Raw genomic sequence first — 21,466 nt, forward strand, 5'->3', positions numbered from 1 at the left:
GTTCTCGCGGGCTCCGGATCGGATTTGGGGAGCGCCTGGGTCTGCGGAGGGAGATAGGGGGCTTGCTCACTGCGACCCACTACAAACCCCCGCCAAGTTCTTGTGTCCCCCTTCCCTGATGGCAAGGACCATCCGCGGATCAGATTAGGCCCTGAGGCAAGGCCAGGGACAGACATTGCGTCCTTGTCCATCTCCTGGGACCAGGAACCGAGGGTATTGGTCCCCGAGGTCCCACAGCAGGTCAGCTGTGTAACCCGGACTGACCTGGGCTTCCTGATCCCAGCGAGGGGCTTCCTCACGACCCCTCCCTGCCCGTCCTTCAGCCAGAGTACAAGATTTCTGTAAAGTAGGATTCACCTGACTCCTCTGCTCTGCCCAGGGCTGCTGTGTCTCCACTGTTTCCAGACCCCTCCCCTCCACCTCACAGGAGTCAGCCTCATCACTGCACTGCTTAGGGGGCTAAGAGGAGCCCTGCTGGATCCCGCCTCCGCACTTACCTCCCCCAAAGCCCCATACACCCACACCTGGAATCTCACCACAGGCCCTTTTATCTGCCAGTTCTACTACCCGCACGGCTACTTCCCTTCTCTGAGCCTGGGGTCCTCCAGAATATAATACCACTAAAGGATCTCCACCTCCACCCCCACCTCCATGTGCAGATTCAGCCTGATAATTTATGTGCAGTGCTTGATCCTTAAATTGGCCTTAAACCTGTCCTAGGCCACAGCAAATGCTCTATGAATGTTAGTGTTTATTATGATCTCACATTCAAACAGCACCATCAGAAGTGGTAATAAAGCTCTTTATGAGCCAAGTAAGGGGAGGAAGTTGACCCTTTTGAAATCCTTACCTGAGACTTTGTACGTGTTATTTAATATTCACGGAAAATCCTAGGAGGTCGGTGGCACCTTCCCTTTTTTTACTGAGTTCAGAGGTCAATTGACTTGCCTAATGTCACATGGATATCTGGCAGACTGGGATTCCATTCGAGATTTTAATTGACCAACCAATGCTAAGTGCTTGGCTGGCTCAGGCCTGAACCTGGAGGGTTGGTGGGCCAGGTAATCACTTCCTCCACCCCTACCATTGCCTTGAGTTAGGCCACAGGGACACTTCCTCTGAGCTGAGGGAGTGAGTGAAGCCTCCCTAATCCCCTCAGCTCCCTAAGCTCCTTCTGTCTGCCAGTGTCTGTGACCGGCTGTGCAGGGGCACTCTGGTCCTGAGGCACATCCAGCAGGCAAGGACAGGGCTAGAGCTGGGGTTGGAGGTAAAGGGCAAGGATAATTAAAATAATGGTGATGGTGGTTATGACAGCCACCATTTAATGCCTGCGTGATAGATGGTCTCAGAACCTCTCCCCACTGCCAGGACCCCTTTGCCTTACTGTCAGGAAGCCCCCACTCAGCCATGGGACCAAGGTCAGCTCTCTGAAGACTTGGTCTTCTGTGGCTGCAGGGAGGTGTCTAGGAGCTGCAGGACCACTTGTGACCGGGGTCATCAGCAGCCTGTGAGAAAAAGTCCCTCACTGTGTGGGGTCCTTGTCTGTGGGCAGGGTTAGCTGGCACTGACTCAAAGTGGAGTCCTGTTTCCTTGTGGAGCATTTCCTAAAGTGGTCAGCTGCCTCCTCTAATAGGAAACTGGGGGCTGCCTTGCTGAGAGACTATACAGGCCTCAGAACCGTCAAGCAGGAGTGATTCTTGGGGCAGGTAGTGGCTGCTTCCACAGAGGCCAAGCTTCTCAGTGCAAAAAGCAAGAGGCTGAGGCTGGTCTATGGTGCTCATTGGATAAAATACCCCAGACAAACGCTGGGGCATTTTAAGTTATGTGTCCATCCTCCTTGAGACTTCACCTGGCCCCCAGCCTTTCTCTGGGGGCAGAAGAGACTCCTGAGTTAAGAGCTGTAGTTCTGTGAGCACACCTGAGAACATGCTCTGCCTTGTCATCTCCAGGGTCCCACGGTCCCATGGCAGCTGCCACATCCCTTCCACTCAGCCAGTAACAGGAGGCAATGTCTCTCTTTAGTAGAGTTATGTGCTTTCTGCCACCTAACCTGGCCCTAGGGAGACGAGGTAGGGCCAGGCAAGGGCTTCCCTCAAGGGCCCTCAGGGAGAGATGACATAAAGTTGGGGATGGGGGTGTGGCATGTACCAGGAGGAGGAGCTGATTGTCTGGGGGAGATAGCCATCTGTTCTGGGCTGTGTCTGTCCTGCTGCCTGCTAGAGAGGCCAGCGGAGTCCTGAGCCAGTCCAGATCTCACCTGTGTGCTGAATACTAAACAAGGAGACAAGTAAAATAGGTCCAGTATGAGTCAGATGCTAGGTCTGGTTTGGGGAAGCATGCCCTCAGTGCCATAAACACCTAGAGGACAATGGGAGCAGTGGATTGGAGCCTCTGCCTGCCTATACAGCACCTTCGTGCAAAGTAGAAAGAAGTCCCACTCTTGGTGGATAACTTTATAAAAGGGCACACCTTCCTCTAGGCTAAGGCAGTCCCATGCTGCAGGATCCAATCTGTTCCATCATATACCCAACCATCAGTGACCTCTGAGTGGGCTTCTGCAGTATTCAGGGGAATTTGTTAGAGATAGGGAGGCCAGGTTCCTAGTGGAGGAAGCCAAACCAGCAGAGTTTGTGGAAAAACTGCAATGAGGGATGAGTCTTCAGGGTCTTGTGTCTGAGCAATGTGGGTTGTGGGAGAGGATTCTGGAGAAGGTTTTATTTGGGTGACAGAAGAGCCCTCCATTTAGCTGCTGAGTCAAGAGGAAGAGAGTGGAATCCAGGAGGGTAGTAGGAGGTCATTATGATGTTACGGATAAGAATAGATGTGGCCCAAGGATGGCTTGAGTTGAGGCTGGGCTCCAGTAAGGAGAAGAGATAAGCCCCTACCCCTGGTCTTTGCCTTAGGAGAAGTGGGGCTGGCCCTGGTGGGGTGAGACAAGGTTGCCGGTCTAAAGAATGGTTTGGCATGCTCCTGGTTATAGATGCCTAGGGCAAGCATAGACTTGCACACTTTGGCTTAGTTCAGGCCCATGAGATCCTTCCCTTACCCCTTTCTGGGCTCCCATTAGGGTAGAGAACTGACTTGAGGTCTAGGGCCACCCCAGGGGTTTGGAGATGGCAGTTATGAATTGGGACAGATGGTGGAGCTCCAGGCAGAACAGGTGGCTCTGTGGCCAGCTGGGGACATGCCTCACAAACGAAGCCTGAATTTGTACAGGGTGCACCAGCGTGGAGCAGGATTTTGCCCTCAGCACCTTCTCACAGCTCTCCAGCCTGTGTGGTAGGAGCATACTGACACCAGGGGGCAGCAGAACCCAGTCATTATGCTCTCTAGCTGGTGTTCTGCCCCTTGTGATTATAAAGATTCACAGATTGACCTTCAGAAGGCTGAATGTGGCTCGGCTACAGCCTCAGATGGGACTCAGGACTGTCCCATACATGGAGTGAGTGATCATGAGGCTCTGGCTTGTTTGTAAAACTGGGCAAAAGTTACAGGGTTTTGTATAACAGAAGCTACACTGTGTATCCAGCTAGCACTGGGCACATAGTAAGCACTCAAATACTCATTAAGTACTAGGTGTGTGTGGAGGGGTGTTTTTATGGGATTAACTGCTGCAAACAGGCTGACTTGGCTCCTGTTTCACTGAGCACCTACCATGTGTCAAGCACCCTGTCTATGATTCTCCAAGCTTTCCTTCCATCCTCCCACAACACTGTGGGCTGTTTTCCCCATGACCTAGGCGAGGCCCTGAGACTCAGAGAGGTTCAATGGTGAAGCAACTTATAAGAGCTGTGAGTCAGGCCACATTCTCAGACTTTCAGTCCAGGAAGGGACCACCAGGCATGATCAGCCAGCCATGTTAGCTAAAATTATAATAACTTGTGTTAGGCTTTCCTTAAAGAGGGCCCAGGATTCTGACATCAGAAAGGGAGTAGGGAAAGAAAAGGCATTCCAGGCTAAGGGACCTGTGTAAGGGAAGATTGGCAATAGGAATCTGAATGAATCTGAATGAAGTTGAAGGACAAATTCTGCTCGGCCAGTGAGGTTGCCAGAGCTGGACTCTGCAGGCCTAGGATAACAGGCCAAGCAGCGTTGGCTGTATTCTGTGCAGTGGCTGCGTCAAGGAGGTATGGGTAGAACTGGGCATGTGGATGACCAAGGTGACACTATTCCTGTGCTCCACAAGCCTCCTCCACAAGTCCCATGGTCTCCTTGAGGGCAGGGCCAGGTGTCTCATGTCTATGTCCCCAACCCAGAGTTGGGCACACAGGGTACATAAGTGTTTATTGCATAAACGAATGATATAAAGAATTCCCTGAGAGTAATTTATTTTAATAATGTGTTTTATAAGCTGTTTCATTACCACAAGTCAATCAGTAAACCACAGATTTTGAGTGTGCTCCTGCTAGGATGCCAGGCTTTGTGCCCAGCTGGGGGATGACGCTAATATATTAGAAGCAGTAGGGAAAAGCAGGTGTAAACTCCTTGCAGTCAGGGCCAGGTTACCCTTCACTGGAGAACCCTGAGTGCTGAGAATCAGCGCAGCCTGGAACGGAAGGAGGTGCTGCAGCAGTGTTTACTGAATGAATGAATGAATGAATGAACTGTGAACCCACAGCTTCTGGGTGACCGGTTTTGTGGAAGAGAGTCTTCTCTGAGGGCTATTGCTTCCTTAGAGCTCCAAGGTTCCAGTCTGCTGATAGATGGGGATCTCGAGCCACTCTGCCAAGCCTAGATGAGAGGAATTCCCAGTCAAGGTCCTCACCTCACTGGATGGTCTGGTGTGATGGCCCCATTCCTTGCATTGGCCTCGCCAGAGTTCCCACTAACCATCCACTGGGTCCCCGGATTGGTGGGGTTAGGGGAGTGCTGTGGATGAGATGCTGCTTTGAGCCCTTGGGGTTGTCCTTCAGGATGCCCAGGGGGGGTTCCTCATCATTTGCTCGGCTGCCCCAGGAGATCCATGGTAGGCGTGGTTATTCCCAGGCCTACTTCCTTTGTGTAGCTCCTAATTCATGTGAATCTTGGGGCCTGGGACAGGCAGAAATGGGAAGATGGGAAGTGGTTTGGAACAGAAATTCCAAGCCAAGCCGAGCTATCTATTCTGAGACCCAACCAATACTCTCAGAGCTGGAAGGATTTCAAATCCCAAGAAGTCCCACCTGACCCTATTTGCCAGCTCTTCCCAGAGACACGCTTCCTCTCCCCACACCTAATCCAGGTATTTAGTAGGGGTTGTCCGGGGGAGTTGGGAATGGCTTCTGATTTGCCATCTGCCCATTTAAGCCTGTGTTCTGAGATCACTGTCTCCTGGGAATTTAGAGCAGGAAGCCAGACCAGTGAGGGAACAATCAGCATCTTAGTATTCAGCCCCTGCTATAAGCAAATGTGGGCTGGCACCTATTAGGGCCAGGAAGAGACTTAGTAATTGATAGCTATTGGATAAATGAGTGAGTAGACAGGCCCAGGTTGACTGGGCAGCTCTGAGACAGACCCTATTGACCAGTGCCTGGGACCCCACCTCACTCTCAGCATAGCCTGGCCTAGCAGTGCAGGATGTGGATTCCAAGTGACTGATCAAGACTCAGTCCTGCTACAAAGCCCTGCTTTTCCCTCCAACTCATGGACTATTGTAGGGGCTGAGACTCCCCTGTGGGACTCCTCCTGCCCACGCACCCCTGTGTCAGCCTTAGCTTTGTGGCAGACCATTCTAGACACTGACTGCGGATCCTGCTTGATAAATAGGCAGAAACGTCACTGGGAGAGACACTGAGGTCAACCAGATATTGGATAGAAAGGGCAGCGGGAGGCTGTACAGCAAGGACAGTCAGAGCTGGGACAGAGAGCAGCAAGGTGGGATGTGAGCTGGCCAGTGAGATTGGACAGGGAGGTTGACTGGAGGCTGGATGGTAAGGCCTTTTGGCCAGTGAGAGGAAGGCAACTGTCAGTATGGAGAAAGTGGACTCAGTGGAGACCCATCCAGGCCTGCAGTGACCCCTTTGCTTTGGAAGGGACAAAAGCTCTGGCCACTCTGCCCTGCCACTAGAGCTGATGCTGCATGAAGCCACCTAGACCCTAGGACCTGACTTAGTGGCTGGAGAACTTTAGTGTTCATGGTGACTGTGCTTTCCAGCAGATGGGCTGGATGTAATTCTCTGGGGACACCTTCAACTCATGCATATATATATATATATATATAAACTTTTTTTTTGAGACAGAGTTTTGTTGTTGTTGCCCAGGCTGGAGTGCAATGGCGTGATCGCGGCTCACTGCAACGTCTGCCTCCTGGGTACAAGTGATTCTCCTGCCTCAGCCTCCCATGTAAGTGGGATTACAGGTACCTGCCACCACGCCCGGTTAATTTTTTTGTATTTTTAGTAGAGACGGGGTTTCACCACATTGGCCAGGCTGTTGTCAAACTCCTGACCTCAGGTGATCTAAGTGATCCACCCACCTCAAAATCCCAGCCTCCCAAAGTGCTGGGATTACAAGTATGAGCCACCATGCCCAGCCAACTCATGCATATTCTACAGGCCAACTCCCCTAAGCCTAAGTCTGTCTGTGGTGACAGGGAGGGTTTAGAGAAAAATGGAGGGTGGGCCTTCCCCCATCCAGTAGGCTGGTAGGGGATTTGGGTGCATGTGTCCCTGATCTTCTTGCTGCAGACCAGATATGGAAGGCTATGACCTGTGGGGCCAACTTTTCCAGATCACTCTGAAGTGTCCTGTCTCCTCTGCCTCCCGCTTCTGATCCCTGGACAGTTCCATGACCTCTCACAGAGACATGCCTGGCACCTTGGCTACATGAAGATACTGTGTGGCCCAAAGGAATAGTAGTTGCCTTTGGCCCCAGAGGCTGACAAGACATATCTCCCTTGGATTTCAGGAGATCTATGGAGCATCCACCAACCCACCTATTGGAATTCAAAATCAATTCCAAAGTGGTTTTGTTCTAGATGTCCTCTCAGGCTCAATGGCCACATATGTGCTTGAGATCTTGCTGTGTGCTATTTCTCCTGATAGTGGGAGTCCGAGTGGCATCCATGCTCCACAGGGCACAAGGTCTGTGCTGTGGTTAATGGGCAACTCCTGGTGACCATGGGGTGTCAGAGAAGCAGTGTTTTGTCTGCTGAAAGTCAGCCAAAAAAAGGAAAAGATTGAAGCCTGACCTTGGCTTGGAGCCTTGGTTGAAGAAGGAGCCCGAGCCTCGGAAGCTATTGATCCCACACACGGGGCTCTGGGCCGCCCTCATCCCCACCCCCAGCTTGAGGGCACTTGCGGCAGCAGGACCGTGGGTACCAGGCAGAGGACACACGTGATCTCCATTCTTAAAAGTCCACTCTGTGCACTGCAGGGTCTTCTCATGTACCAGCACTTTTTTCTTCCCATTTCTTTCTCCATGTTTACCATCAACACTGTGAGAATGGCTGAAGTTTCCTTATACAAAAAAAACAGGTGCTACTTCAGACTCAGCCACTACTATTTTTGAAAAGCACAAAACCAACAGAGCCTCAGAGGGGGCTGACCCTCTTTCTGGATCCCACCTCCATCCCCCCGACCTTACATAGTGCTTTCCTCAGCAGCCACCGAGGCCCCCAGCTCCCTCTCCAAAGATGGTGGGTTCCTTCCAGTGGGTGCAAAGTGAGAGCTCCAGTGATGGGTGTTCACAGTGGGTCAGTGTGAACAACACCCGAGGACCTGCCTGGGCCAGCTGGGGCCTCGTTTTGCTTTGGTCTGAAAGACATTTTTGTTTTCTGGTGAGAACAGCCCCAGCCTGGCCAGGAGCCGGCCAGCGGCAGGAATACAAAGCCTTTCATGTGACAGACCCAAGTGGAGTGATGCCCTCCTGCCAGCAGCAGGCCCTCCCCTGCCGCTCCTGGGAGGTGGCCATTTGCATTTTTCCCATTCATCCTGGCCTTGAAAAGGAGGCCTGAGTTCCCAGTGCTCCCTGCCCACTGAGGGCTGGGCTGCTCCAGTCTAGTGTTAACTCTGTGGACACTGTAGGCTCTCACAGGCCAACAGCAGAACTTGACTGCTTGCTGCCGGAGGGAGGGCAGTTTAAGGCTGCAGCTGCTGTGCCGCCTGACCTCCAGAGCGGAGATTCAGGAGGTGGCAGATTCCTGTTGACCAGCACAGTCTTTTGCTAAACTGGAGAAAATTCAGATTTGTTTCTTCTTGTGGCATTCAGAAGAGGAATTTTGTCAGACTATGGGGATGCCAGAATATTCAGCTATTTACCAAATTTGCCAGAAAATGCACCCTTAACCAAAGGCAAAACTCTTTTTGGCTTGCTCACTTTCTAGTCTACAAAAACATTCAGTGACTCTTTAATGGTAGGTGAAGGAACCATGCCAGATCCCGGCTGCAGCAGCAATCCCTTTGCCAAGTGTGCCTGGGGCACTTTTGCATACCAAACCCCCAGGGCTGAGTGCCATTAGCTTATGGGCTGTGACTCTGAAGGCATGAGGCAGATATACAGTACCCATCACCATCTTTTTCCTTTCTCCCCACAGCTAAGTGCCATCCTGCCAGCCTCAGCTTCTTGGCCCCGTCCTCAATGCAGCCAGGCCTCTGCCTCCTTCCCGCCACTGTGTGAGGGCTCCTGCCAGGGGCCCCAACATCTTACAGGCTCTTCCTGTGACTTACCAACACACTTCTGTCACTCTGCTATAGCCTCGTTCTCCTCCCTTTCCCACCCAGCTCGGATCCTCTCCTTGCTCTCTCTCTCTGGCTAAGGATGTCTCAGGTTCTATCTTTTGTGCATTTATCCCCTAGCACATGTCCACAGGAGACCAACAGGGCTCCTAAGTGAACAAGCAGGCAAGCAAATCCCTCTTTTTCTCCCCCCACCTCAGTGACCCCCAACCATATCTTGGCAGGACCCTTCCTACTTCAAGGAGCTTCCCTCTAGCTGGAGGAGGTTGCATCCCATCCTGCTTGTACCCCAGCCAGCTGCAGTTGAGCTCTGAGTGCATGGCCTCGCCATGAGCAGCCCATATGCCCTTTACTGGTTCAGGCTTAGTTTGCAGTGTGTCCTAAGTTTGAGCCAGTGACAGAAATGGATCATTGCTCCTGAGGCCAGGACACCAGCAGTCCTAACGTGGACATGGCCGGGAAGGCAAAGGATCATGTTACAGCCACAGGACTTGGCTTCCTGCACAGAAGGACTTGGCCAGGGAGTGTTCCTCTGCCTGTGAGGTGATGGTGGCCTTGGTCAGTATTCATAGGGTCCTGCCTGCTGTCCCAGGACTTGGCGTGGAAGGAACTGAACTCGTCCACACCATCAGTCCTGGTTGTCATACCCTGTAAATATTTCCAAAGGGACCACTGCTGTTGTTTTAGCTCCTGCTGTCCCTCTTTGCCCTGAGAACTTTGTCCTGCCTGATTCATAGTGAGGACAACCTTTATCTCAGAGCGTGTGAAGGACACTGTGTATCTGTTTGCTCCTCTGTTCTCAAGGCTATTCGTATTTTAAAGTTCCTGAAAGCATTGTTTGTGCCTGGCTTCCTGGTGTTAGCATCAGGAATGTGGACCCAGATTCCCTGAGCAGGGCTTAGGGTAAGTGAGATTTTTGAGAGGTACTGTCATGAAGATGGGGAGGCCAGCAGGCGGTGGAGGCCGCTAAAGGGAGGCATGTTCACAGTGAGCTTGGGCTAGTTGCAACAGGTGGCTCTGTAAAATGCTCAGTCACAGCCAGCCTTAGTTGGGCCTTTCTACATTCAAGGGGCTTAATTGAACCATCAGAGCTATGATCAGGCTCCTTGGGGAGGCTTGGCAGGTGATACACCACGTAACCTGGCAATCCCATATCGTATCCTGGACCTCTGTCTCATGAGGGATGCACAGTGGGTCTCACTTGGCAATTCCCAAGTCAGGGAGGCTCTTTGCTCTATTTCTGCCCTGGTCTTATGTGGTTCTGCGAATCTAATTAAAACCCAAGAGGAAAATGGAGAGCAAGCCCCTCTCTCACAGCAGAGACAAGCTTGAATCCCTGTGTGGAGAGGGTAGGTGTTAGGCAAGTATGGGTTACTGTGTTTGCACCTCTGCAGGTCAGGGTTGCACATGTGTAACAGTGAAGGCTGTGCATTTCATTTCTTAACCTGGCAACTGGGCTGCACACTGCCAAGGGCAAAACTACTCCCTCAGCTCTATGCCTCTGGCACTCTGTGGGATTTCCCACCGACCACTGGATTTCCTGCCCCAGAGACTGCCTTGAGAAGCATTAAAGGAAGCTTTCATATTAAAAATATCTCTGAAGATATCTGGAGAAAAGTAACGGTCCTGCCTAGAAGAAAGGGGAAATGACTTTGTGGGCTGAGCGGGGGTCCTCAGATATTTGTTCATTTTAATCGGGGTGGGTTGGGGGAAGCTAGGGCCAAGTTCCAGATGAGGGTCGCTGAGGCAGGAAGCTCTCCTCATGGCTCACCCAGATGGTAGGGTGAGTAGTGGAAGCCGTTATCAGCTCCAGGAAAGGTGTTGCAAGCCTGTGGGCTCCCAAGTTGCCAGGCAATTAGGCAAACAGCTTTCAAGAGGTAGCTCAGAGCACTGGGTCCTGTCCTGGGACATTCTTGCAGCAAGGGAGCAGGGTTAAATTTGGGTGGACAGTGGCCCAGTGCAGGCAGACTCTTAATTGCCCAGAAGCACCTGATGTGAGTAGGACCTGGGGGCAGTGGTAAGCTGGGTCCTGTGGCCTGGACTTGTCTTTTAGTTATTAGCAGGTGCCACCATGAGTCTAGCTGTCTGTCTTATGATCAGAATGAATGTCCAATTCAAAATACGCAGTAATCATATTTGTGTGCTCAGCCGCATGTTAGCCGTGGAAGTAGTAGTGAAAATGCTATGGAAGTAGCCACCCACACCCGTAAGCCTCACAGATCTCGCAGTAGTGAGACCCCCGGGAGTCCCTGGGACCTCAGTCTCTCAGTCTGGCAGAGGTGCTGCAGGACTTCAGAGCTCAGCTTTGGTCCTAATAGGCAAGGGTGTGAGTTCTGGCTCCAGGGTGACCATTCCTGTGCAAGCCAGGCAACAATATCTCTTAGTGCAGGCCTCGCAGCAGGGCTAGTGTGCTGCCCTGAGGTCTTGTGGTGGAGATCAGCCACTATCTTCCACCTGCTGGCTCTGATCCTTGGTCCAGAGTATCCTCACTCCCCAGAGCATCCCTAAGCAGATGTTTTCTCTGAAACTGTGTTGTTTCTTTCCTCTTCCCAAGTAGGTTGGCTGTGACTGTGACCTTGTGGGGGTGGGGAGCAGAGGCAGCCCCTGGGAGCGGCTGGAGGCAGAATATCCCGGGTGGATGGTGCAGTCGCCCTCGGTGCCAGAGAGCTGGCATCCCCACCCCCTACTCCCCACTACTTCCTGTCACCCCCCCACCACCCCCTACACACATAAACTTATGCTCACTGCAGTCCCAAGACCATCGCAAAGGCCTGGCCCTAATCGTTGTCTCAAATGGATGTGTAAGGAGCCTTTGTTTTTAAGAAACCCGCTTGGCAAACTCCCTTTCAGAACTGCAAACAGGGTAAGGTGAGGGGAAAAACAGGGGGGTGCAAGCTGAGGCTCTGGCACACTGGCAGGGTGAGGGTTAAGGCTGGGTTGCTTGGCTCTGAGCTGATCTGAGCCAGCACCGCCCTGCATGCAGATGGAGGTGGAGCTGGCAGGGGCCTTGAGGGGCCAGCAACTCCTTACAGAACTGCTCTGTGCCCTGGTCTCTGCCAGACCTGCTCCCACAGCCACCAGGGAGCCTGCGCCACCACTACTAGCGCCTCTACCACCACCCGGCTTCTCAGAGCAGGCGGCTGTTGCCATCGGCTGTCCCCAGGAGGGCAGACTCGGGGCAGGGCCTTCACCACTTTGTGCTTTGATCAAGATGTGGTAACTTCTTTCCCTGGGCCCCACAGGCCCTATAAAGGGAGGCTGGTTCTAGTGGGACGAGCTCAGCCGTCTCCCCAGTGCCAGGAGCCTGCTGGAAAGGTAGGGTGTGAATGCATCTACTTGTGCAAGTTGTCTTTGAGCCCCTTTGGCTTGCAAAGAGATGGAGTAACTGCTTCAGCTACTTACTATCTACTAAGTGTCTCCCTTACTACATTCCTGGCACTGTACTCTGGGTCCACGAGCTTGTTTGAGATGAGGCCCAGAGGGGCAAAGTGACCTGCCCAAGGCCACACAGCTATCAAGAGACTGAGTCAAGATTTGGACCCAGGTCAGTTCAGCACCGGAATACCCCCTTTGGGCCCTCTCCCAAGCTTGTTTGCTAGGGTCCCTGGGCCCTGGGAGAGGTTGTAGTTTTCTTTTAGAGTTCTTCACTTGGAGTTGAAGAGATTCTTAAATGATTTGGTGGCTGGGCTTGAGCTTCTCCACCCTTTTTGAAGACCTCAGAGGTTTTCAGAGGCCCAGAACTCCATACTATGAAGCCCTATTAGAGAGGCTGATACAGAGGAAGCTGGAGTGATTCTAAGGGGAGGGAAGAATCTGAGGATCATGGAGAGCCTCAGTGTGATCATTAGTTTGGACTCTGGTCCTAAGGCAATAGGAAGCCAGATAAGATTTTTGAGCAGTGGCATGACATGATCCTACCTACATATCAGGAAATAACTTTGGTAACAGCGCAAGCACCTGTTAGAGCAAGAAGACCTATGGAGAGGGTGATATGGGAGACTGGGCTTTGCTTGGTGGTGGCTGTCAGGCCAGGGGCTACTGGGGTAGAGAGGAGCGGTTGGGTATCCAGCTAGACAGTGAAGCCTAGAGTATTGAGGTTAGGAGGCTGGACCAGCAGAGGGTTCTTGGAGCCATGCCAGGGTCCCCAGGGCCATTTCCACAGTGACTGTGCTCTGGGGCTTTGCTTCTTGCAACCAACATATTTCCCCCCGGGGCCCCTTTCTTCCTGGTCTCTCCCGTGCTGGATTGCCCTAAATCAGCAGAGGGCATGCTGAGGTGGGAGGAAGTTCCAGTTTCCTCAGCCTTAGATACTACTTGGTATTCTGAACTGGTCTGTGCTCAAGAAAAAGATGTCGGATATTCCAGGAAGAGAGGAGGAGGCGGCTAGTTCATGTCAAGTGGCTTGTTCATGCCTGGGTTCTCCTGCCAGGTGAATATTTACAAACACAGCCACTCACCTGGCAACACCAGCACCACTGATTCCCTTGAGTACTGTCCGCACTGCCCTTGCCCCCGACACACACACAATACACATCTCTGCTGTAGCCAAGAGAGTCTCTTGGGGTATGGAAGGAGGCAGCACAACTGGGACCCTAGAGACTACCAATCCCTACCCCAGGTCAAAAGAGAGGTGTGGAGGTCAGAGGAGGCCAAGGCCCTGTGAAATAATGAGATGAGACCAGACTCCAAGTCTGAGGGTCTGCCCTCGCCATGCCAAAGGCTTGGTGGCTTGGGCTGACTGTGAGGCCCATGTCCTCAGGCGACTTGGACTCACAACTCTGCCTTGCAGTGGCTCACGGGTCTGAAGGGAACCTCAGTGTAAATGCAGGCAGTTCTCACTGACTGAGAGGATTGGTAAGCCTGAAAGAATGAGATCCTGTGGTTGCTGCCCAGCCAAGGAGGGGTGCCGGCCCAGCCTCAAGGCCAGAGGAGCTGCCACTGCTGCAAATACCTCCTTTGGGGTGAACATCTAAGTAGAAGTTGTAAGGAGGAGTGGGCAGCCAAACCCTTTGTGCACTGCCTTCCATCACCCCAGGTAGGAGGAGAAGGACTCAGCCAGGAGAAGTTGGTGAGTTCTTGATGTGAGACCAGGAAGAAGCCCACCCATGTGGGCTTGGCGAAAAATAGCAAATGACTGGCCTGACTGGCTTGTCCCCTCACACAGGCTCTGGTGGCCTTGCACTTCCCCCAGCCCCTGAACCTGGGCCTGGGTTCTTCCAAGCAGCTGGAGCTGGTTGTGTGTGGGCTCAGTGCCAAAGCAAAGGAAAGGATGGATTGTGAGAGTGGGCCCAGTGTTGGCAGGGGCTGGGGTGGCCATACCACATGAGGGGCTGGCATTGAGACTGCAGTCTTGGGCTTGAGTCCATGCTCTACTACTTCTTTACTGTGTGCCTCGCTTGCTGAACAAGGTGGCTTCTCCAGTGGAGTCTCTGTGCTCCCACCTTAGAGGGAGTACCTGCAGCTGTCGTGAGGGTCAAACAGTACAGTGTGTACGAAAGGGCTGCCCAGGCATCAGGAATTCAGGAATTTTAGGCCAAGTCCCCTTCTTCCTCCCACTGAGGACCATGGTAATATGGTGACTGCTGAAAGCTCAGCATATCCAAGAGGCCAGCCCCGCAGACTTGTAGCACTGATCTTTGCATGAGATTTTGTGGGCTCAGTGCTTTATTTTCTGCACAGAATATTCTGTTCCCTAAGTGTCCCATGTGTTCTTTCAACTCCAGCCTTTGTATATTTACTTTCCTCTGCCAGGCCACCCTTTCGTCTTTATCTTTCATTCTCAGGATCAATATCACTTCCTGCCAGAAGCCTGCCCTGACTCCCTCGTATCTGAGTCAGGCAGCTTTTCTGGCTCCCCATGTCTGATCATAAGCACTGCCCATTTCCTCATGTGTCCTCCCCATGGGACCGAGGGCAGGCCCAACTCTGAGCTAGATGACAACAGGGACCGTGTGAGGGTCTGCTAGATGGGTAGAAGGACAGATGGATGACTTGGCTAATCTGGGCTGTGCTCTGTAAAAACTCTAGCATTGCACCAAATACCACAATACACAAAGCTTAGAGTCCGTGAGCAACTGCCAAGGACCAGGGACTGGTGGTAATGAGGTATCCTTCCAGAGTTCCCTTTAAAACTTTTGGGATATACAGCTGAGCCCTCGTGCTAGGCATGAGTTTTTTGGTTCTTGGCTTCTCAGATCATTGAGTCAGTTCATCTCCTTTAAGAAAAATGTCCATCAGCTCAGAACCCACCCTAAGAGCTGGCGAGCATGTCTGGATTTTCTACTAAGTAGTGAGTCATTTATCTGATAGGCCTGACTGTGATTTTATCTTCCCATCTGCAGCTTAGGGAAGTAAATGTCCCAAGAAGGCCAGCAGGTCACCTACCCAGAGTCTTCTCCAGAGTGATTTTCCCTGGTGAATCCACTGTGGTCCGTAGCTTGTCCTCTGCTTTATTATGCAGAAGCTGAATTGGATGGATATGCTAGGAGTGGGTTGTTCCTCCAGGATGGTCTCATAACTGACCCAGCTCAAGGAAGCTCCTATTAAAACTGGATTTCCAGCTCAGGAGCGCAGTGAAAATACCACACTTGGCTGGAGGCTCACCCAGAGCCTATGCGTGGCTGATAAGTGTTCCCAGGACTCAGCCTGCTGTGCCGTCTGCAGAGCATAAACTCCTTCCGTGGGGCGACAGTGTCCAGGCCAAATCACCTCTGCCCAGTGCTTGAACCAGTCCTGCTCCTGACCTCTTTTCATGTGTCCTGGGCTGAGCAGTCCTCTTGATTTGATGAGTATATTCTTTAGTCATCTCTTTAGTCCTCCGAACATGCCAGATGCAGTGCAAGAGGCTTTATATGTCTAAATTGTACTGCCCTCATTTTAAAGTTGGGGAAGTGGAAGTTCAGAGAGGAAGGATAGGCTCAGCTTTGCATTGCTCATAAGAGAAGGAGAAGGAATTATAACTGAAGAGTTTTTTGACTGTCTCTGCGATGACTTTGCACATCACTGACTTCATCTCTGGTGTTTTGATGTTATGGTTTAGCACAAATGCCATTTATTGGGAGTTTAGCAGATCTCCCCTCTCTCAGGGGTCAAGCAATTGTTTGACTCATATCCCACGGCGGCAGAGTAGCCGCTATTGCATTCTCCTTGTTTCCCTTCTTGGAAGCACAGCCATGCTTCCAAAGGCCAAGGGCCTGTGAGGAGGGTGCCTGTGGATGGTGCAGGGCAGCCTCAAGCCCATCCTGCCATCTCTGGGCTGGCAGACCTGTAGGTGCCTCTAGCCTCAGGTCCTACTAGGCAGTGACATGAGGGGGTCCCATTGGGGATGCCATTACCCATCACCTTGCCCACCCTTGATAGTTTCCTCAGTTCCAAGCAAGGTGCAGAACCCTGAGCCAAGCTGGCTGTGTATTTGCTCTGCCAATACTGCCTCACTTTGTGGCTGAGAGGAAGATGCAGGAGGCCACTGGGGCCTGCTTCTCTTTCAACCATTTGCCAGTGCTTCTCACAGAGACCTTCCTTCTGTGTACCCTAGGGCATCTCCCATGTCTCCCTGATGGGCCCACTGTACCCGCTTGGGCTGTAGTGGGTGAGGGTGACTCCCTGGCCGCCATCTGTGACATGGCAGGAGATGTTGGTCCCCCAGGGAGCGCACACAGCACTCCGCTGAGCCATTTCGCTCTGAGCGGTGGTTTCTCTTCCTACCAGTTTAACACCTTCTCTCCTCTGCCACCTGCCTTGCTTCTGAACACTTGCTGATGGGATCAGGGAGGACAGCACAGGGCCCAGTTATGGTGGGGCCAGCTGTCCTCTTTTTTTATTTTTATTTTATTTATTTATTTATTTATTTATTTATTTTTGGAGACGGAGTCTCGCTCTGTCGCCCAGGCTGGAGTACAGTGGCGCGATCTCAGCTCACTGCAACCTCTGCCTCCTGGGTTCATGCCATTCTCCTGCCTCAGCCTCCCAAGTAGCTGGGACTACAGGCGCCCGCCACCTCGCCCGGCTAATTTTTTGTATTTTTTAGTAGAGACGGGGTTTCACCGTGTTAGCCAGGTTGGTCTCGATCTCCTGACCTTGTGATCTGCCTGTCTCGGCCTCCCAAAGTGCTGGGATTACAGGCTTGAGCCACCGTGCCTGGCAGCTGTCCTCTTGGTACTCGGTCAGGGACAGTGCAGAGCCATAGTGCTCATACAGTCAGATAGGTCTTCACTTTCACATCATGAGGGCTGGAGTATTTGTCAGGGCTGATCTGCAGTCTGCCCTGCCCCACTTCAGTCTCAGTCTCGCTCAGGGTCATGGCCTGGAGTTGGGAGATTAGAAGTAGAGTGGGAGGAGCCTGCATTCCCTCACCCCTGGGCACCGTGCTGAACACTTCTACTGCCCTTCCCTCTTCTCCACACCCCAGGAGCAAAGATAAGTAAAACGCTATGACAGCAGTCACACAGGAGAACAGAGCACCCAGGCCCTGAGGCCCGGGAGGCATCATTCCCAGAGCTGCCAGAGCAGTGGTCTTGGAAAATATGGAAGCAGCTGTCAGCCATGGCCCAGGGCCTGAGCATGTGGTTCTCAGGAAAACTGGGCAGGATGTGTGACGGCAGAAGGTTCTGGCCTCTTCCTGGGAAAAGCCCTTCTAGGTAGCCAGCTTCTGGGGTGCACTCTGTACATCCGAACTCCCCCAGGGCCTGCCCTGTGGTGTATCAGACCAGATATCAGGTCCTGTGACCCAGGACCCCTCCCTAACCTGCCCGTCAGGTCTGTTGCCTCATCTGACTCTTGTTTTCAACAGAGTTTGTCCTCTCACTTCTGGAGAAGATGCAGACACAGGAGATCCTGAGGATACTGCGACTGCCTGAGCTAGGCGACTTAGGCCAGTTTTTCCGCAGCCTCTCGGCCACCACCCTCGTGAGTATGGGTGCCCTGGCTGCCATCCTCGCCTACTGGTTCACTCACCGGCCAAAGGCCTTGCAGCCGCCATGCAACCTCCTGATGCAGTCAGAAGAAGTAGAGGTGAGCAGGGTAGGAGACGTTCCACTGCGGAAAGTAGGGGGCAGAAGACAGGCATCTTGGAAGTTGAAACCAGACTTGTGGCTTATTTGACCTCACATGGCCCAGAGAAGCTCTGTCTCTCCTGGCAGTCAGTCACCTAGCTCTGCAGCAGCCTTGGGCAGGGTCTCCTACCAAGCACTCCTTCTGCCTCTCCCAGCAACTGCCTCTGGGCAGAGCCTGACCTGGGCCTTCCACTGGGCCTCTGGTTTGCCTGCTTCTCGGGTAGGAGGGCCTTGGCTCATTGGTATTGCAGTAGGAAGCCTAAGCAGGTTCATGAGGAGCTGCCTGGTAGATTCCCTCCCAGACTCTCCTGGTCTGGTACTGGGACCCAGGATTCAGCCTACGCCTGGCCCTGCTCTCCCTGAGCACGTGGACTCACACATGGTGCCGCCAAGGGGAAGACGATACAGGGGCCAGTGGACAAGGGTGTTCTAGGCTAAGCCTGGAAGGACTGGTGAGGTGTGCTTCATTATTAAGTTTATGGAATTTATTTTTGCCTTTTAAAAATTTGCTCCTCTTTAATTCTGTTCATTTGGAATAGGTAATGTATTCACATAGTCCAAAAGAAACAGATGGAATGTACTGAAAAGCTTCTGTCTTCTTTCCTGCTCTCCCAGTTCTCTTTCCCTGAGGCAACCTGCTAATGCTGTGTCCTGGCCATGAGCAGATGTGTAGAGACACTCACCATGTTTTTACTCATATCCACCACATACTCTGTTGTGCACCTTGCCTTTTGCTCTTGACAATGCACCTTGGCTATCATAAGCATATTTTGCCTTGTAGGGGAGAGTGCAGGTTGAGGTAGGGGCTGGGATCTTCAGGGCATTTTTCCAGCAGAAGAATGGTATGTGCGAAGGTGCAGGTGTGTGCTGAAGCACATGGGGCCTTTGTGTGGGATGCTGGGTAGAGGGGCTGGAGATGGGCCGGCCGAGTGCTGTGGAGAATGGCTTTTGGTGACTGGCAGTCCTGGGTTTGAAGCCTGCCTATGCCTCTGAGTTGTATGGCCCTGGGCAGTTTCTTAACTCTCTGAGACTCAGGGCCCTCAGTTGTAAAGGGTGTAATAAAAAGAGCACCTGCTTTCTAAGGTGTGGTAAAGATTGGGTGTGATGACCCAGAGAAGTCACTAAGGACAGCTGTTTTTGGTTAAGCTTGTGATTGTATCACATCTGGAGAGGTCAGCAAGGACAGAGCTCTGTGAACTGTGCAGGGACCGGCAGGGGGAACAGCGTGGAGCTATTAGAGGTTTTCAGTAGGGAGAGACATGACCAGTTTGTGCCATAGAAGGGTGGGTGTGACAGGGGCAAGCGTAAGAAAGCAGCTGCAGGCACATGGGTTGGAGGTGACAGTGGTCTGGATGGTGTCAGAATGGTGAGATGGATGACCCTGGCTCATGTGTAGGGGCCACTGAGTGAGTCACCTGGTGGGTCTGGAAGACAGGATATGGGATGAAGCTAATGCCTCCCTTCCTGGAATGACAGTACCCTCCCTTGCCTCATCCCCCAGGAGCACAGAAAGCCAGAGTGGCTGCACCAGAGTAGGCAAAGGAGACAGTGGTAGGAAACGAGATGGGAGAGGCAAGAGGGGCCCAGATCAGACAGGGCCTGGCAGCATTGACTGTGCCTGCTATGTGGTGAGAAACAATTCAGATCTTGTCACTCCCCCTGGCCTAAAACCTTCTCCTGGCTCCCCATTACCCCAACCTCAAGTCTATATTCTTTGCCTTGATGTGCAGCCTCTCTGGCCTCCTCCCCCTGATCATTGCCATCTGGAGCTCCATGAATTGCCTACAATGCCTCTTGCCGGTGCATTTGCATGTGATGCTGCCTATGCCCAGGTTGCTGTTCCCTCCTTCTCACTCTGCCTGGCAACCCCTGTGCATCCTTCGAAGCCCAGCTTGGCAGCTGATCGCTAACACACATGCCCAGTTGTTGAGCCTCTTCTGTCCCTGGCATACAGTCTTTCCTTGTACCATATCTATTGCCCAGGTGCCAACTGGGTCTGATTGGATGTGTCCCAGCTTCTCTTGCAGGTCTTAGGTGGGCTTGGTTCTTGAAAGCACTGGCCAAGCAGAACTTTCCGCTCCAAAACAGTCAAGAGCTCCCTGCGGTTTTGAGTTTGGCTGTTTGCTTTCTGGTTCTCACAGATGTTTTTTTCCTTAGACCTGCTGTTCCAAGAGGTGGCAGGTTCTGGCCCAGCCCAGGGTAGCTCAAATAGTGCTTGAAGAAGAGGTGGAGCTGTGATACTGGAGAGCTGTGAAACTCTCGCCCCTGGGGAGGGGTGACAGGGTGGAAGGGGAGGAGGCAGGAAAAGGCTGGCTCTTCGCCCTACTCACCAGCACAGAGGGGGTTTGCCACCTTCCCACTCTGCAGCCGTGCCTCTTTGGGCCCAGGAACTTGCTGCCTGCCTCTCCTCCCTCATTGCCCATAAACATAATTCAGCCTGTCCTCCCTTCCTAGCCTCCTAGGCCTCTGTGTCTGGGACAGAACCTTCAGCACAGTCCTCTAACTCACATCATTACGTGAATGATGGGTGGCAGCCTTCTTAGCTAACACCACACCCAACTGATCCTTAACTGTGGCATAGCAGTAGATGATGGGATGGGAGATACCTTGGCAGGTTGTTCCTGAATCCAGCCAATACTCCCCACTGTGTTGTATGAATGAGCCATGGGTGTGTATGAACAGTAACTGAAAACTCCGGACATTCTGTATATGCTGACCTGCTGTGTGAATGCTGTATGTGTGTGTGGAGTTTGTATGTAAGGACACTGGTATACCTGGCCTTCATGCATGAGCCAACTATGTTGGAGTGTGGCTACGTGCAGATCGAGTGTGTACAGTCCAGGTGTGTGTAGTCCATGTGTACGTGGGCACACAGATGCCACAGTGCTAACTGCATGCACGGGTTGTACATCTGAGCTGTGTACAGCCTTGTGCATGCTGCGGCCCTCTCCTGGCACCCCTACCTGCCTCAGCCAACTTCTCTGGCCGGTGCTTGGCTTGTAGGACAGTGGCGGGGCACGGCGATCTGTGATTGGGTCTGGCCCTCAGCTACTTACCCACTACTATGATGATGCCCGGACCATGTACCAGGTGTTCCGCCGTGGGCTTAGCATCTCAGGTGAGAAGGGTTGTGGGGGTGTGGAGGGGCTGTGTGACAGGGGTTCAGTGGGTGTGAGGATGGGTATGCAAGCATGATACCAGGGACGTGGCCAGTGAGCTATCCCCAGGTTCAGTGGAGAGAAGCTACTCCTGGCCTTCCTCCTACCAGTCAGAGAAGCAGCTGCATTATATGGCTAAAGGGCTGACCTCAGCTTTGTTCCAGCCCTTGGGACAGCTTGACCTTAGGCCATCTCTTGGCCCATACTCTATACTCCTGGGGAGCCTTGAGCTGTCAGGCCACTGGCTGGCATGGTTCTGAACCCGAACCTCTGAGATGTCTGGGTGCTCTCAGGGTAAGAAGCAAAGAGAGGCAGCCTACCACCTCTTCCCAGTGGCCCCCAGGTGTCTGTATCCTTTGGGTCTGTAACAGGAATCACCACACAAGTTATGGTGGGGACTGGGCACTGCATCATTCCCCATTTCAGACCTCCCTGATCCCTGGGGTGATGCCATACTTGTGTGCTTTAGGCCCTCTTGGGCTTCAGCAGATCAGACAGGTAGCTGGCAGTGCAGGAGGGAAGTTCACTTGGCCCGTGGACACACTACAGTATGGGATGTCCATCCAGGTTTCTGATGGGCGGATGCAGGTGGCACATCCACTCT

At 52.6% G+C, this 21,466-nt stretch overlaps 1 protein-coding gene and 1 long non-coding RNA gene across 10 annotated transcripts in view; one reads left to right on the top strand and one right to left on the bottom strand.

Annotated features, from left to right (window-relative positions):
• ACSL6 (acyl-CoA synthetase long chain family member 6) overlaps positions 1 to 21,466 on the top strand; it is a 62,085-nt gene that overhangs the window by 333 nt on the left and 40,286 nt on the right. For 6 of the 9 annotated variants that reach the window (XM_033181321.1, XM_033181322.1, XM_033181313.1 and 3 more), the window contains exons 2-3: positions 17,443 to 17,663; positions 20,708 to 20,822. In XM_033181321.1, the coding sequence (XP_033037212.1) occupies positions 17,443 to 17,663; positions 20,708 to 20,822 (336 nt within the window). Of the gene's footprint in view, positions 1 to 11,668; positions 11,970 to 12,041; positions 12,199 to 17,023; positions 17,291 to 17,442; positions 17,664 to 20,707; positions 20,823 to 21,466 lie in introns of those variants that run through there. The other 3 variants (XM_033181318.1, XM_033181319.1, XM_033181317.1) reach the window with 3 other exon arrangements.
• Positions 4,326 to 7,783, bottom strand: LOC117065904. Its single transcript, XR_004430086.1, has 2 exons — positions 7,564 to 7,783; positions 4,326 to 5,031 (listed from the first exon to the last, which is right to left on the bottom strand). It is a non-coding gene; the product is annotated as an uncharacterized LOC117065904 (long non-coding RNA).

This window comes from Trachypithecus francoisi, unplaced genomic scaffold (genome assembly GCF_009764315.1).
Source record: "Trachypithecus francoisi isolate TF-2019V2 unplaced genomic scaffold, Tfra_2.0 Lachesis_group2, whole genome shotgun sequence".
In the NCBI taxonomy this organism is placed as follows: Eukaryota; Metazoa; Chordata; class Mammalia; order Primates; family Cercopithecidae; genus Trachypithecus; species Trachypithecus francoisi.